Raw genomic sequence first — 18231 nt, 5'->3', positions numbered from 1 at the left:
GTGGCCTGAGAATGCCACTGCACTCCAGCCTGGAAGACAGAGTGAGACCCCAATCAGTCAATAAAACGGAGGTACTTTTCAATAAAGCAAAGAACACACTGAACACTTAACCATCCCCTGCGGAGTCTCCAGTAAAATAAAGATACAAAAAACACAAGGATAGATGTCCTGAATAGAGAAAACGCCAACTTAAAGTGACTAGAAGAGGCATCTAACACATTGTACCCCACATCTTCAAAGTTGGAATTAGACAACACAGTAGTGTACCTAGCCTCTCCACCACCCTCCAAGAGGTTCCTCTGGAGGATAACATGTGCAGAACACACTCAAAATATCTGCAACTATTAAGTCCAGTCAAAAGGGGGAAATGAAAAAGAAACACAGGATCAATTGACAAGACTGTTAGAAAATTACAGTAATTTTCAGATTTTCCATATATCCCCAAAGAACCAAACACTTGGGGCATTAAAATCAACATAAAAAAAATTTGAGAAAAACAAAATAAAGTCTCTTTCTTAAGTTTATACAAAAATGAATGAGGAGAAACATCCAAGAGAATAAACCAAAAGGTGTAAGGATGAATAAAAGAAGAGTAAACTCTCCCAGGAAAATGGCCTGGAAAAAGACACCACCTCAAGACACATTCATAAAATTTCAGAAAAACAGATCATATGCAAATGATACATGAAAATGGCAATAGATGTGACCAAAAAGGGTACACACTTAAAATTCTGAGAGAAGATTCAGCCTAGCATGAATGACAAAAATGTCAAAAGCATGACTGTCAAAGAGCTAGAAAATAAATCCCCTATGTACTCAAACCACTGCAAAGCAAAAGAATAGGAATCACACCGGCATGTCCAACTCAGACCATGCAATCAGCTTGAGGCAGAACAAAGGTGTCTCAAGAATCAGCTCCTAAATATCCTCATAGAACCACTACATGTGGTAACTTTCCTCCGATAGATTTAAGGTGTACTATTGGTCAAATCAAGAAGTTAGACACTTAACTCATATTGTTTGGGTTCAGATGAAGAATTCCGGCTGAGAAAGGCTACTTTAAGATTTTTAAAAACATGCCAAATTTTCTATGAGAGTGAGGCTAGGATAGGACATGTTTGCATAGTTGTAACTGTTTGCATAGTTGTAACTGTTAACTATTATCATGAATATTTATAGTTGTAACTGTTTGCATAGTTGTAACTGTTAACTATTATCATGAGGTGGGAATATGTGAGCACAGAATCCTTAAGATGAAAAACTGATCACCTCTAACAAAGAACTATTTGGAGGATAGGGCAGGGACTTTCTAACGGAATTTTAGAATATAGTAACACTTTTAACAATGTACATTTATTTCTTTAACAAAGTATAAGACGTTAAATGAGTGAACAGAAACAGTGCTACTTTATTAAAATACTGTTTATTTCACATGTATATTTTTGTCTCCCCACCATTTCCATGTCTGACCACCACTACTACTATGCCCTATCATAACATTCCATACATACTTAAAACCAAGCAAAGGGTGGAGTTCCATCTTTAAAAACTAAACAGGCATTTTGGACAACACATTCTTGGCAATGGAACCTGGACAACATTTATCAAACACGGTAGGGAAAGTTTCTCACTCTGCATTATAAAAAGGACAGCCAGATATTAACTGTTACAGAAATGAAATAAGACGGAAAACTTTTAACAAACTGTTTAAACTATTTTCTTAAAGAGATTTCCTCCACTGCCAGAGATCTTGAATAGCCTGGGGAGGAAAAAAAAAAGAAATGTGGTTACAGAACCAAAACACTGCATAGACATCAATAGATTAAACCAGGTTTCTTTGCACAGTGCAACACCTTTTTTTTTTTAAACTCCAAATAATTAAAACTGATTCCAAGGAAATTTATACACAAATGCAACTTATTTTCAAATACACAAACTAGATTTTCCTAAATCTGGATTTCCTGAACACTTCCTTGATAAGAATGCACTTGACATTAGCATGAGACAATATACTAACGTGTTCTGACAAAGTTAAAACTGACAGTTAGCCACTACTCTTCGTATCTGATCTGTTGAAGCACAAAACAACCTCTTCCACGACAACTTCGGTACATTTTCATCTTAATAACTTAAAAAAATTAATTGGCGCAAAAAAAAAAGCACTACTGTCAATTTCTATTGTTTGTCCCCTTGTTCCTATGCTGATGAAGTATGTAATGAATCAAATTATTTAAGGTGTAAAATCCATTTCAAATTATAATCATAGTAAGAGTGATGTTAATTATCCATAGTTACCACGTCAAGTTAGGAATTTCTTTTCCTGTTCATAAAGGTTATTCATCTTAAGAACAGTTTTAATGCTTATGTCAGCTATTTAAAGGATTCAAGTTTTTTCATAGTGTCTATGGCACTGCTGATCGCCCAACTCTTGGCCTCAAGCAATCCTCCCACCTCAGCCTCTGGAATTACAAAGGTATGAAACACTAACTGCAGCTGGACCACATTTTCTTTAAAGCAAGGAAGTTCCTCAATAACAATGTTTGCTCTTCTTTAAATTTGCAGAATCCTACATTTACGGAACAAATAGGCTGCTGTAAGAAAGGGATTGGCAGTTGAGGGAAACTGCCAGGGGAGGAAGAGGCACACCTCATCAAAAAGGTACCTGTGTAAAGAACATTTGTATACCTAACCCTGAATTGTACCCCATATCTTTAAAATAAAAATTAAAAATAAAACGAAATAAAAATAGGCTGCTTGATCAGCATTTTGTAGAATATGGGCAGGATGATTCAACACTATCTGGAGAGAATCATACTCTGCTTCAACTTTGAATAAACATTGTTCACACCTTTACAGAACTATCCACTAAAACTTGTAATCCGTAGTCTTTTCCACTAAAGCAGTACATTTTTCCTAGTTCTTAATTTAGAAATTAGCTATTGTTCCATCTGGATGGGATTTGACTCACTAGCCTCATAAGCAAGGGCTAAGAAAAACAGTGCACAAGCAAAGGAAGAAGTTTTATATGTTGCTATTGCTTACATCTCAACTGTAAAAACATGAACTTAGTTTTGAGCATCTTTTAGGCCAGGCACCACGGTGGCTCACACATGCAATGCTAAACACTCAGGGAGGATCACTTGGGACCTCAAGAGTTCAAGTCCAGCCTGGGCAACATAGCAAGACCCTACATCTACAAAAAATTGTTTTAAAAATTAGCCAGGTATGGTGGTGCATGCCTGTAGTACTAGTTCCTGAAGAGGCTGAAGCAGGAAGATTAAGCCCAAGAGTTCAAGACTGTAATGAGCTCTGATCGCACCACAGCAGCCCAGCCTGAGCAACGAAGACCTCCATCTTTAAAAATTATTTAAAAATCTCTATAATAAGTAAACCAAGTTAATAACATCTATTGCAGCTATTTCATCCTGGCACTTGAAAACACATTTCCAGAGGCCTGGCGAGGCAAACCAAAGTGTCCACTAGTCAGAAAACTAGGGGCTCAAATATACACAAGAAACCAGAATAGCAGCCAAATGAAAAACTGAATCTGATCACCTCACAGCCCATCACTGTACCTTCACAAGCTGAACTCACAATCTTATCAGGGCTGAACCACTGAAAAGATTGCACATCTGGAAACTGAAAACAAATTTAAGTAGCATTGCAGTTTAAGTAATTGAAGTACTGAATGCCACAGCAGAAAAAGAAACATCTAATTAATTGCCAAGTTTTTCTAACATATCAAAAAAAGTCTAACACAAGAGGTTTCAAAAAAAATCCACTTAATACAGGATCTGCCCTGCATATAAATTACCTACAACCCTATCTAAACTGCGTTTATACTTTCCTTTATGATCTGAGTCAACTGTAAGAGCAAAATAACTGCATGAATTTTCTTCTATTGACAAAATACCTTCATATGTAAGAGCTGAACGCTAACTCAACCTAATATATCTCGTAATAACCACAATTTGACTTCTCACTTCCAGTTTCAATGTAGGATGATTTTACAAATTATGTTTCCTCTAAGATCTAGGGAGAAAACCTCCCAAAAAAGCGAAGACCAGACTGCCCCAACTAGTCAAATGGAGCAGCAAGGAAAACCACACAGCATATTCCTTAGCCAACATCGTACTGAGTTCAATAACCAAGAGATTTACCAACTATATAAAAGCTGAGGGAAATATACTAAAAAAGTTATCTTCTTAGACTCTGCCAACTAAATTCTTAGAGTTTCCATGTATTTAGTCTGAAGAAATTGTCTGTGGTTAAGAACCTTTCAAAAGGGGCCAACACATAATACACAAAAAATTTGGATTTGATCATATGGCTAGAAAATTAAGTTACCTCCTGGTCAGTCATCCGAAAGCAATTCTTCACATAATTGATGAACTTGGCTTCCACCTTGGGAAGAGAACCACCCTATTGAGACAAAAGCATTATTAAGGGTAAGTTTAGAAATACACTAAAACACCATTAGAAAATTCCTCAAAGATTTGCATGCTATCACACAGATCATTTCATGAATACCAAATGTCTTTTTCAGGGCCAGAAAGCCTTAACAGGCAGCATGGGTAGTACTCCTACACAAACAGGCTTGTCAAACGTTCAAGTCTTCCCAGACAGCCTCTCTAGGAATGTAAAATATAAACTGTCCGTGAGATTCTACAAGCACACAAATATGGCAACTTGGCCGCCTATCTGCATTTATCTAAGTCAGTTTATCACCATACTCTACCACCCACAATGAAATACAAAAAATAGAAATAAAAAAAGTACACCCCTTTGGAGATCCACGTCACAAGTGATCAAAACTGTTAAAAGAACACATTATTTACCAAGAGCCTAGGTCCAGCACAACACTAACCTGCATATCAGTTCAGGGGATATATAGAAAGTTGGACAGAAAAAAAACTATTACACTTCAGTAACCTCCAACAAAAATTAGGCATTTCTTTCTAGTTATGGATACAGGCAAGATAATATAACTGCATTAGCAATACCTGTGACTCTGTCACCAAAATTTTCAGAACATTACTATTACAAATACCTTGAAATGTTTACATTCACTATTTTGGAATTACCTTATTTAAGGCACTAAATATATCACACTGTTTCTATTTTGATTAGCTGAATTTTACTTTTCCTTGTAACCTGAATACTACCCTTTTATGCATCTTTTAAAAATTGAAAAGGTTTTCAAATGTCAAATGGCAGAATCAGGTATACTATTAAGAAACTTAACTGGCTCCATCACCTAAGAAAACACACCTCACTGTAATAATTTCCACTCAAAATTATTGTCACATACATCATTTGATTCATTCAAATATTTATTGAGCAGCTACGGAGATACAAACATGATTAAAACATGTTAAAGAGGTGAGGCAAATGCACAAGTAATAGAAAGCAAAGGGCGAGGTTCACTGAATCAATCACAGCAGTCAAAAGAAAGTGCTTTAGGAAATCGAGTGAGATTGTTTCCAGCCTGGAGGGGATGTGGGTAGCAAATCAGGAAAGGGGATTGAGATTAAAATAGAAGACTTCAGTCTGGATTGTTGATGATACTCAGTATGGACTACATTTGTCTCTCTCCTTTTCCTCTCTCCCCATCTTTGGGCTTTTAATTTACCAGTAGTGCCCAGGACTGTTCAATGCGCCTGCAATTAAATCAAGGAGATAGGACCATATTAAAATAGGGGGGAGGGGCATCTAAAAGATGTCATTTTAGCACTGTATGCAAGGGATAAAAATAAATCAGTGATTATCAGGAAGGCTAAAGGGTTTATAGTGACTAAAGCAAAACAAAAAAACATTGTTTCTAAAATGTTATTTCCCAGTGGGCTTATCACTGTACAAGGAATGGGATATACTGAAGCCATGAAAAGTCTAGAGCACAAGAAAAACGTGGGGAAATGAGCTGGCAATTTTCCCTCATCACATATATTCTCAACAATTGTAGCCTAAAGTGAGATTCAAAAAATTAAAGTTTCTGTCAAATGTGTTTCCAAGCTGTTCAAACCACTTATTCCACACTCAAGTCCACAGTTCACTGAAGTTTCCGAAATTTGAATCCCCCAGTCAAATAGACAAGAGAGCTAATCCTTTTCCTAAGTTTCCACTATTTATGACAAAAGAAGACTAGATATAAGCATTACTCACAAATTCTTCATATTACTGCATGTATTGACTGGTGATGCCTTGGTGTAAAGCACAAATAGAAATGACTCAATTTGCTGGAAAATGTCTTTCACTAGTTAATCACGAGTAATTACCTAACTGTAACACCAAGCCGCCAAAGACTAAGTCTCTACTTTTCCAGCTGCTTGCAATTGTATCGAAGCTTCCATACGCCCTCTGCTGGTTTTGCAGCACATCTTAAAAGACTAGGCAAAGGAAGTGTTCTCAATCTCATCTTAAAGTCTAGTCAGTATGTGTCTTGCAATGTGCTAGTACTTCCTATTTCTTTTATAATGAAAATAAGATATACTTCACATACGCAAAAGAATCACCACTACCGGCAATATTACTTATGAACATAGGTTTTTTCATAATCCATTTTTGGAAAAAGAAAAACAACATGCCACAAAAGGGGTAGACAAATCTGCACTTGGAGACATCTCATGGATCACTATCAACAACTTGATCGCACTTTTTTTTACAAAACAGTGCAAAATGAATCACTTCATAATAGTATGAAAAACTAATCACTTCATATTAAATAGTATAGCGGTAGAACCATTCTTATTATAATGATATTTAGTTTATAATGAAATTTTGGGCACTGAAGAACTTATGACCAAAAAGGCCTAAATTTTTATTTTTCTAATCTGTGGTAACACATCACCAACATGTGTTGCAGGTTAATTACATGTTGTGCAATACTAATGTTTGATGCCTTCTACCTGGTGTTTTTCTATTTGAGCAGCCAATGTAGTTTCATTTTCTTTCTCCCACATTAATCTGTAATTTATTATTCAGTCTGCTGTTTGAAAATGTGGAAGGACACACTCATGACTCCTGAAAACCACTTCATATTTGAAAAATTTACACTTGCCTAAGTTTGTCCTATATTATCACCAAAAATCTCTTTACGTTCCGAGGGGGCATCCGAGTGCAAAGGTTTGAAAGAATTTAAAACAAGAACATTCAGTTTATCCAAATCCCCAAAAGGTGCAATGCAGGGGGAAAAGATCTATCTAGATTCTTTTACTAATAACTTTACTCACTTTTTCTATACTTGCTTGCATTTTTGCCTTAATGTCTTCTACAGAGCTAGGTCCTTTTGGTGTTTTAGGAGTTTTTTCCTGTTTTTTGATGGATTCTTGACCCTGCAAAAGATTGAATTTCAAAACATCAGAATACAGCTCATCCTATCTGGGTTTCCTCAGTATTTTTTACAACTCTTCCTTATAAAACCAAGTATACAACCAGAATTGTTGTAAATAAATAATGCCACAAGATTATTTTGTCCTTAAAATCATTCCTTTAAGGAATAAGATTAGCCAGGCATGATGGTGTACACCTGTAGTCCCAGTTACACAGGAAGCTGAGGCAGGAGGATCACTTGAGCCCAGGAGTCTGAGGCTACAGTGAGCTGTGATCTGGCTACTGCATTCCAGACTGGGCAACAGAACAATAGGTGGACCCTTGTTGAAAGGGGGAAAAAAAGAAAGACAGAAGAGTCTGTACTTATAATTTCAGGTCAGTTCAAAGGTGAAGCTAGAAGCTTCCCAAGAATAAAACAAAGTTTTAATGCCTGGAGCCCATCCCAGGACATTTGATGACAATCTCCAAAAGCAGGGCAGAGGGTAGAAGGGACCCCCCAACCTAGTCCCTAAACTTTCTACTTGACCTAATATGCTGTGCATATAGCCCGAGAGCAAGATTCCTTAGAGGAAACAACAGTTTACATCACAATAAAATACTTCTATTGCCTTTCTCCCTGACTGGACACCAGCATCCTTATATTTGGTATATTATGTTTGCATTTATGTTTGCGCCTAGAATTACAAACAAGCACACTTTAACCTTTTTTTTTTTAAGTCAGAATCTCTGTTGCCCAGGCTGGAGTGCCGTGGCACAAAGTGGATCACAGCCACTACAGACTCGACCTACTGGACTCAGGCAATCCTTCTGCCTCAGCCTTCAAAGTAGCCGGAACTACAGGCACACACCACCTTGGTTCATTTTTTGATTTACTGTAGAGACCAGGTCTCACCAAGTTGCTCAGGTGGCTCTCAAAGCCTTGGGGGGTTCAGGCAATCCTCTTGCCTCAGGCTCCCTAAGTGTTGAGATTGTAGGCGCAAACCATTGTATCTGGAAGAATAACTCTTTAAGGATTCTTCCACAGTAATGCCTTCTATCCCTAAGAAAACCAATGAAGCCTGTACTCGTGTAAATGTTGCCACTTACTTTTGATCTTGGTGTTGATGGTTTTGAGTCTTTTCCATTCTGGTTTGATTTCTGTGCATTTTTGGCTGGAGTATCTCGTACAGACTGCAATTTAAAATTAATCTTAATCAGTGGCCTCCCAATATAAGACATATTGGTACAAATAAAATTATTCCAAACCATGTAAGAAAAATAGCAGTTGTGACAACCTGCAAAAGGCTAACAAATTGTGGGACATGACCATATGAAGAAAACAGACAATTCTCCACAATTAATAGAATTTTCAGTAGTCCTGCTCAGAACCAATTTTTAGTGTGAGATTATCTGTGAAGCTAGCTTTCTTTAACTACAAAAATAAGTGAATAGCATTGAAGAACTTACATTTCTGTTATTAGCTGTATCTGACAATCTAGTAGCATTTTATCTACTTACTTTCTTCACTGGAGCTTTTTCTTCAGTTTCCTCATCATCAAAATCATCATCATCATCACTGCAAACGAAGTAAGTTAAGATATCAAGAACTTTCCAGACTTGGGGAAAGTAGACAAAAGAATTGAAATCAAGATCTCAAAGTGATAGTGCACCCATGTTCATTTCAGCACTGTTCAAAACTACCAAGAGGTAAGAGCAACCCAAATGATAAACAGCTGAAGAAAGAAAATATACACACAAACAGAATATTATTCAGCATTAAAAAGTCCAGTTACAGCTGGGCTCGGTGGCTCAGCCTGTAATCCTGCGCCTTTGGGAAGCTGAGGTGAGTGGATTGCCTGAGCCCGCGGGTTTGAGACCTGCCTGGGCAGCGAGACCTCATCTCTACAATAAATCAAAAAAATCAGCCGGGCGTGGTAGCGCATGCCTGTAATTCTGGCTACTCGGAAGGCTGAGGCGGAAGGATCGCCAGAGCCCAGCAGGTCGAGGCTGCGGTGGCCAGGAGCGGCCACTGCACTCCAGTCTGGGTGACAGAGTGAGATTCCAACTCAAAAAAAAAAAAAAGTCCAGTTACATGCAATAAAATGAAAACTTGTGGACATCAAATGAAATAATTCAGCTGAAAAAAGATAAATACTATATGAATACAAGTTACAAAGTATCTAAAGTACAGTCAACCTGCAAAAAAAAGATAAATTGTGGGTTGCCAGGAGCTAAGAAATGGAGTTAATAGGCATAGTTTGTTTTATGAGAATTTGAGATCTGTTGTATAGCATATATTTAGTTACACTGAACTGTACATTTAGTAGAGACAGTAGATTTTGTGCTGTCTAAAAAAAATTTAGGGGGTGAAAGAAATCAATAGAAACACATTCCATGTTCAGATATTGTCAAAATGACAATACTCCCCTTACTAATATATCAATACAACCCAAAGAATCCCAGACTATCTTTATAGTAGAAACATCCTAAAATTCATATAAAAACACAAGAAATCCAAAAAGGCCAAAAATAAAGTTGACGGACTCATTCTTGGCAATACTCTACAAAACCTACAAAACTACAGGGTCAAGACAGCATTGAACTGTTCTAAGAATAGACATATATGTCAACAGAATAGTCAGGCATGGTGGCTAACAACTGCAATCTCAGCACTTTGGGAGGCCAGGAATTTAAGACCAGCCTAAGCAACATAGTTAGAGCTCATCTCCTCCAAAACAAACAAAACACACAAAAATTTAGGTGGGCATGGTGTGCATGCCTACAGTCCTAGCTACTTAGGAGGCTGAGGCAGAAGGACTGCCTGAGATCAGGAGATGCAAATATAGTGAGTCATGATCCTGTCACCACACACCACCCTGGGCAACAGAGTGAAACCACGGACTCAAAAGAAAAAAGAGGCTAGAAATAAAGTCACACTTGAAAGGTGCCAAGACCAGGTTCAATGGGAAATATTTTTGACCAATCATACTGGGGTAACTACTTGTAACTTTATCAATATTCAAAGAATATATAATTAGGCTCCCTACACCTCACATCACGCATACTAATTTACTCAAAGCCCTAATATAAGAGCTAAAACTATAAAATCTAGAATTAAAGGGGCAAATTTCCATTTTGGATTTGGCAATGGTTTCTTAGAACTGACACAAAAAGCACATGCAAAAGAAACTGGGCTTCATGAAAATATATCAAGCATGAAAAGACAATCCATAGGATCGGAGAAAATATTTACAATTATGTATCTGATAAAGGTCTTGTTTCCAGAATGTATCAATTCTTACAACTCAACAAGAGAGACAAGTACAAGTAACTGATTTTTTTTTTAATGGGCAAAGGACCACAAATAGATATTTCTCCATCGATACTTAAGCAGCCAAAAAATGCACAAAAAGATGCTCATCACTAGTCAACAGGGAAATGCAAACTGAACCCACAATAAGATTATTCCACGCCACAAGGATTAGAGATAGATTAGAGCCAGTGAGGATGTTGGAGAAATCACAGAGCACATATACACTGCTGGTGGGAATATAATGGGCCAGCCACTTCGGAAAACAAGTCTAACAGTTCTTCCGAGAGTTAAGCCGAGGATCCAGCAACTCTGCTATAGTATATAGCTAAGAAAAATGAAACATGTTCACAAATGTCCACTGCAGCCAAGAAGTGCTCACCAACTGAGGAATAAGTAATCAAACAATAATATATTCACGCAATGGACTACTCAGCCACAAAAAGAAATGAAGTGCTGATACATGCTTCAACATGGATGATTCTTGAAAACAATGTGCTAACTGAAACGAATCAATTATAGAAGACCACATTATTGCATTTGTGAAATATTAGAACAGGTAAATTTATAGGCAAATTTATCTATCAGTGGTTGCTGACTAGAGCTGAGGAACATGAGAGGCAACAGCTAGTGTATGATTTCTTTCTGAGGCGATGAAACGTTCTAAAACAGTGTGGCTATGGCTGCATAACTGTGCACATACTAAAGCCACTGAATAGTACACTTTGAATGGTTAACTGGGGAGATCAAATTATTGAAGGGAAAGTCAGGCAAAAGTCTACACCAATACAGTAGAAGCCACATTTAATTTTAATTCAAAACTCAACACACTGGCCAAAATTTCCTTTCCATGATAAATAGTATCTAAACTCCAAACAGCAGCAACTTCATGTAAGAAACACTCATATTTTCAATACTGGGGGAAAGGAAGTTTCTAGTGAGAATTGTTCCCCCTCAAGGTATCCATTAACTGTCCCTTAACTATGTACATCCGACTTTCTTTTCTGCACTTAAGGGCAACTTACCAATTCAAACTTTGTTATTATTTGCACTTTTAATTCCTCAACACTCAAAAGAAGAGATATAAGAACTCAAATGTAAATTATTACACTGTTGCTACATCTTGAATCATGCCCATTTTCAAGAGTGAAAATCTTAGGAAGCCCCAATAGTAATAAAACACAGATCAGAGGTCCTACAACTCTGCATTTCTGGAAAGGATTGCTTCTCTCAATCCTTATGCCATCATATGCCTCAGTGAATATGCTACTGAACTCTCATTTATAAACTTATCAGACTAAATCCAAACCTAATCGAGCACTTTACACCACTGCAATTTCTCATGTTTTTAGCTTGTTTCCCATCCTTCTCTTGGGATGTATTATAGTAATTCTTACTAATGATAAATATGTTTTAAAGTGATGACAAGTCGGGTTAAGAACCTGTAAGCCCAGTAGCTCAAGCAGCTTGATCCTAGAAGACTAGCCTGGGCAACACAGCTCAATTCCTCTCTCCAAAATGTGATGACAGTTGAACAATAATTATCTCAAGTTCATTCGTAAGTCTGATATGCGGTTATTTTAAATTTTTAAGCTTTCAGTCTTTTCCCTGTTTTCTGCCTTCATTGTCATGCTCAGAGTTTCTTTTTAGAACTATTGGCTTAGCTATTTAAAGTTACAACCTAGCACCCAGATCTGGTTAGTACATGTTCTCAAAGCCTTTCTTAGATTCTATTTCAAGTGTTTTCAATAAATACATATGGACCAGTCTCAGAACTGAGGGACAAAGCCAAGAAGAGTTAGATGTATTACAAGTACTGATATAGTTACATGTAACAAGACCAACTACAAACAGTACTTTATTCCAGTGTGCATGTAACTCTTTACCAATTTGATCTAGTTAACACATAAAAGCTCGTTTCCAACCCTATTTTAATCTCACATAAACTAAGATTCCTTTAACAAACTACACAGAACCACAGTCCAAAATCCTTTAGGATAACATAATAAAAACCTTTCATAACAACTAATAAAATGAATATAATTAGAGCTATTCCGGTCAGAATTTCTTCTTTCCACCCAATCCACTTACTGTTCACCTTAAACTAAACCAGACTTTGTAAGTGTATAACATGCCTGCTACCTTTTCCTCAAAAAAAGAGACTCAAATTTGAGAAATGTTGCATAGGTGTCATCAAGATTCACAATGCACAGTAGCATTTTAAAGGCTCACGGCCCTTTAATAACAAACTCTTTACATAAGACGGCTTTGGTAAATGATTTCCATAAAATTCCTCCCCATGCATCAAGCTGTTAACTTCTCAAAAGCGTACTTACTCATCATCATCATCATCATCTTCATCATCATCATCATCTTCTTCATCAGCAGCAAGCTTTACTTTTTTCTTTAAAAAAAAATAAAAATGAGCAAGAGTTGATTTGCACCAAACTAAATGCTAGAATACGACACCTGTAGTAGAATTCCATCTCTACCTGAGGAACCTTGCTACCACCTCCAGGAGCAGATCTCTTTCCAGATATACTCAAGAGTTTTACATCCTCATCCTCTTCATCTTCTGACTCTGCATCTTCTTCCACAGCTAAAATTAAGTAGTCATTCCTAATTAATCATTATGAAACTCAAGAAACAACTCAAAAAGAACACTGATAATGCAAACAGCAACAAGTATTCTAAAACCAGAGATCATATTACAAAAATAGCAAATTGGGAACAAAAACTTAAGAAGGAATTTGGGGGACTAAATTTCACTGCTAGGTTTTAAATGCAAAATATCTTTTGCAGCAACTTGGATGGAATTGAAGACCCATCATCATAAGTGAACTAAGGAACAGAAAACTAAACACTGCATGTTCTCACTTATAAGTAGGAGCTAAACTAAGGATCTACAAAGGCACAGAGAATGATATAATGGACAAGGAGGGTGAGAGGGTAAAAGAAAAAAAAAGTTCAACCTAGTGGGTACACTTAAAGCCCAGACTTCTTCCACCATAGAATGCAAACACGTAACCAAAAATTATTCATACCCCACCAAAGCTACTGAAATAAACATAAAACCAGGCCTCTCTGCACTCCAGCCTGGGTGGCAGAGACTAATCTAAAAAAAAAAAAAAGAATAAACTAAATAATGTTAACATAAAAAAGGTAACATACCTACTAAGTGCTGTCCACTAATATGCACAGGCCCTGAACCACACTTCAACCGTAAGACCACGGGTGGTGTTATTTCAAAGCCCCCAAGGGAAACCTGGAAGAAAGAAAATTTTTATCACTAATCACGAAGAAAAGTATAGTAAGCATTACAGATAAGTCCACAAACCAAAACAAACCAGTGAACCAGTTTTTCCACCCAATCAACAAGCAGCAGCAACCACCATGTTCAAGAATCGACCATTCAACCCCACAGGGACATCAGCCAAGGAATCACTCTCTAGCTCCCTGGTGCAACCTCAATGACACACCTACCGTAAAGCAACAGAATTAAACCTTGACATAAAATCCGAAGTATAAGTGCCCTTACCGTTGGCTGCACAGACATTTTCAAAGTTGCCAGTGTTACTTTTATTGGGCTGCCTTCATAATTCATTGCCTCTGCTTCAACAATGTGCAATTCATCCTTTGCACCAGCCCCTAAACTGACCTGTGAACAAAAAAATAAATACTTCAAGTTCTGACTATTTACATTCCCCCCTTCACAATGCATTATGCACAGCCATGGGTCGCTTAACGACATGGCTATGTCCCAAGAAATGTGTGATTAGGCAATTTCATCTTTGAGCTATCATAAAAGCATGGTATAGACTACTGTGTAGGCTATATGGGATAGCCTACTGCGCCTAGGCTACAAACCTGTACAGCATGTTACTGTACTGAATACTGTAGGCAATTATAACACAATGGCTACTATTTGTGCACCTAAACATAGAAAGGCACAGTAAAAATAGGGTTTTACAATCTTATAGGACCACTGTTGATCCACTGTTGACCCAGCAGTTATGTCATGAGGCACATGTCTGTATTTCCTTTTAAAATATAAATCTTTCATCACCACTGATGGAAAACAAATTTGTACACAATGTTGTCTTCAAGGTTTCTGTGATTTTGGTAAACTAATTTCTTATATTCAGTCAACTTGAAGAAGTGCATAAAAATGCACTTGTACAATATACATCACCTAACAAGTGTTCATTAATCAATTCCTACAAAGTTGAGCAATAGGCCAGTCTGGGGGGAGAAACATATAAAAGTATCATTGCCCTACTTCATAAGGTTTTATAATGAAATTAAACAGTAATAAGGAAAGCTGAACAGCAGTGTAATTGAACTTTACATGGTTACCAAACGAATGGTGTAGATGCCAAATCCTTTATCATAGATGTATGGACAATGAGGTACATATAATACTCGGTTATAAAAAACACTATCTTATAAGCAGTCAGGGAAGCAAAGGAAAAAAGTCTCAAGCCACATGAATAGGAACTAAAAGGCTGAAATCAAGAAAAGTAGTTTATTTTGAAAGTTTAAGTACCGTTCTTAAAGATAACTGGTGCTCATTTTCATCATTATCCACCTTAAAGTGATAATCTTTGTCGGCCTTTAGTTCACAACCTGTAAACGAAGAAAAAAGCAACTCTAACAAGGAGGAAAAAACACCAAAAACTCAAGAGTGGGTAACCAAAAATGATCAAGGTTAACTTGTGAACTACTTCTCCATTATTTTTGGTAACAGAAGGCAAAACAAAAGATCTCTTTCTCGATTTCTTGAACATGAACCTCTATTAACACCAAGTAACACCCACAAGATTATAAATGCCATCTGCTCATCATACTGGTTCACTTCTGAGACAGGCACTGTTACCATTATGCACACAGAAACAGGATCAATGATTCAGTAAAACTGGACCGGAAGTAGTCATCTAAATCCAACCTACCATACAATGTTAATTTCCCAGTACTTCAAAAAGCAACCCAGTATGTAAAAACATTTACCTACCTAAACGCCCAAGTGGTGAATTAGAAATGAGAATGGTTACACAAATAGTTGACTATTACAACAAAAATGACAAATGTAAAAGAAGCAAAGCTTGTTACAGCAGTACCCATTATCTTTAAAGCAAGAGAAAGTGATATACATTAAGCTATATTCAGAAAACCGTTTAAGACAAGGAATGTTTCCAACAGAAAGGCTTAACCAAAAAGCCTTGATATAAATTGATCAGAAATCTCAGCTATTCAAAATGGCTAGGAATAAAGCCTTCATGTACAGTGCCATATACATACTCCCACTCCATGAATAAGCGCACTGTTATAAACTGTTAGGATAAAAACTTAATTTTAAGTGACTATTTAACGGCCATCTAAGTTACTAACACATAGATGCTGAAACATAACAGACGTTCAATTAACAAATCTCAGCATGATTAACAAACAAGATCAAATTTGGGTGGAATTTGCACTTACTTCAAAGTCTGACCGGCAAAGAAAAGGCTACTGCATTTAAGTTTACTGAGACTGAAAACCAAAGCATGACTCTCCTTACAGCTGCGGCACAGTGGGTGGTGGGTGCGTGGGATAGAGACCGCAAATGGGGGGACAGGGATTCTCAAAATCCTGCTTAGACGTTATCGAATTACAAGTTAATAGTTCCAGGTCACTCATTGGGCGCAAACTGAACCCACAATTCTCATTCCTAAAAAAGCGGTTTGCTCATTGACGCAAAAATGACCCCAAATACCAAAACCATTTATTTATAAAGCACCAGCTGTGGTGTCAAGCGTCTTCAATTCGGTCTCTTTGCCTGTTAAACATATCTTTCGTTAGGTCACCTTACTCCTGAGCATCAGCATTGTCATCTGCCAAGCGGGGGTAGCTAATTCCAACTCCCGCAGTGAGACAGCAAAGGGGCTCCAGAAATGATAACTACATCACTGCAGCTGTTGCGGGCACTTAACAAAGACCTCCAGAATGCTGGCGCTGCCACCCACCTCACCTCACATTTCCCGCTCAACAGCATCACCTGGGGCCCGGGATCTCAGGCTCACCAGTTGCAGGACCGCGGCGAGCCCCGGATGTAGGGCCCACAACCCCTCCTTCCCCCAACCACGTGGCAACCACGTGCTCCCGGCGGCCGCGGCCTTCTCACGCCCCGCCGCACCTCCCATCCCCCAGAAACCGGCCGAGGGACCTAGGTTAAGTCTCCGACCCAGAGCTCTGGGGCCTGGGGTCTGGGGCACGCAGAGCTATGCACCTTTCCCCTCTCCTAGCAAGGAGGCCCATGCTTTCCCTCGAGCCCACAGCCTCCTAGGCCACCGGCCCGGTCCCATATCAAACACCTAGGAACGCACATCCCTAGGAACAAAATCACGCTTGGGGTATGGCACGCACACGGCGCAACGCCGATCACTCAGTCGGGCGGTGCCACCTTGCCTCAGACCCGAGCCTCGGACCGCTCCCGCCCCAGGCTTTCTGGGCCGCTCCGCCTTCCCATCCTTTTATTCCGCCAGCTCCCTCCAGGCTCCCAAGTGTTAAGATCCAGGGTTCCGGCGGCGCGCCTCCCACTCCCTCAGGCCTGCTGCCCTCCTGCCTTTCTCCACCAGCTCAGGCCTCAGCCGGACTCCCCCCCCCCCCAGCCACCAGGCCCTACTCGGCCTCGCTCCAATCCCCCAGCAGTTACCGAAAAGATAGTTCTGGGGCCTCAGGGGGCTCATGTCCATGTCCATCGAATCTTCCATGGGGTGGTGGCGCACACTTAGGTGGGAGAGAAGGGGGACGGAGGCAAACGACTACTGCTCCAAAGAACAGCCGCGCAGGACGGAATCACACCAGGGAAAGGACGCGGGCTCTCCGCGATAATATATAGCATCTGAATATCTCGCGAGAGCTTCTTACGTCCCGCCTCCCCGCGCGTGCTCGGGAATCCCCCTCCCTGTACGGTCGCCCTCCTGCGCAAGCGCTCTTCAACCCCACTCCTTTCTACCTCGCCCCCCCACCTCTTCCAGGTACTTCGCGGGCTCCCAACGAGCACGCGCACTCGGACCCCGGCCCCACCCCCTCCACCGCCGTCGCCTATGCGCATGCGTGTTTCCCACTCGTAGCGCGCGCTCCCCACCTCCAACCCTTCCACGTCCTCTCCCGCTCCGGCGCCGGCCTCCCGCCAAGAGTCTGCGTAGCCCACCCTGCAAGATGGCGTCGGCAATGCTGGCTGTGTTCGATATGGAGGGTTGGCAGGGTGGGATGAATCCGAGAATAGCTCGCTTCGCCTTTTTCTACCCCCTAGTACTTCGCAAGCCCCCAGACAGGCATTTTTTTCTTGCCTGAAGGCTTGGGATCGGAGTTCATTGTTTCCCCAAAGTTAAAGCTTCAGGTGCCAGAGACAGAGTGAACTACGGGGTGCTCTTTGTTGGGGAGAAAAGATGGAGCTGCCGGCCAGACTTACTCAGCTATGTGTTTATAGTTCTGTCCTTTCCGAGAAAACATCTGCAGAGTTAAGTCTTCATCTGTATGTCAGTTGGGGACCAAAAGAGCTGTGTCAGTGTCCTCTGTCGTGAAAACGCTCAGAGGGTGTACAGTCTCTGAGGTTGTGCAGCTCTTCATCT

At 39.4% G+C, this 18231-nt stretch overlaps 1 protein-coding gene across 3 annotated transcripts; it reads right to left on the bottom strand.

The window, feature by feature from the left end:
• Positions 1-1404: 1404 nt before the first annotated feature.
• LOC103252824 (nucleophosmin) lies at positions 1405-17520 on the bottom strand. 3 transcript variants are annotated; one of them, XM_008051418.2, is made up of 11 exons: positions 17310-17520; positions 15165-15244; positions 14157-14276; positions 13790-13883; positions 13111-13217; positions 12955-13022; positions 8827-8884; positions 8416-8499; positions 7230-7331; positions 4348-4422; positions 1405-1759 (listed from the first exon to the last, which is right to left on the bottom strand). In XM_008051418.2, exons 1-11 carry the CDS (start codon positions 17365-17367, stop codon positions 1721-1723), a joined length of 885 nt encoding a protein of 294 aa, XP_008049609.2. In that variant the 5' UTR covers positions 17368-17520; the 3' UTR covers positions 1405-1720. The 3 variants fall into 3 exon arrangements, with proteins under 3 accessions (XP_008049609.2, XP_021564985.1, XP_021564986.1); XM_021709310.1 differs by having other exon boundaries at positions 15165-15220; positions 17310-17464; XM_021709311.1 differs by lacking the exon at positions 8416-8499.
• Between the last annotated feature and the right edge of the window lie 711 nt (positions 17521-18231).

Source organism: Carlito syrichta, unplaced genomic scaffold (assembly GCF_000164805.1).
Source record: "Carlito syrichta isolate Samal-C Ts95f unplaced genomic scaffold, Tarsius_syrichta-2.0.1 Scaffold171725, whole genome shotgun sequence".
Taxonomy (NCBI): Eukaryota; Metazoa; Chordata; class Mammalia; order Primates; family Tarsiidae; genus Carlito; species Carlito syrichta.
Note: the sequence above shows the minus strand (reverse complement) of the source record. Positions and strands in the feature narration are given on the sequence as shown.

Bases quoted from the DNA above. Each gene is read 5' to 3' on its own strand.
- LOC103252824 (XM_008051418.2), bottom strand. From the start codon at position 17,367: ATGGAAGATTCGATGGACATGGACATGAGCCCCCTGAGGCCCCAGAAC. The intron at 13,023-13,110 runs GTAGAGATGGAA...TTTTTTTTAAAG, and splicing joins GTGGTAGCAAGGTTCCTCAG to AAAAAAGTAAAGCTTGCTGC. The intron at 8,885-12,954 runs GTAAGTACGCTT...CTTCGTTTGCAG, and splicing joins GATGATGATGATGATGATGA to TGATGATGATGATGATTTTG.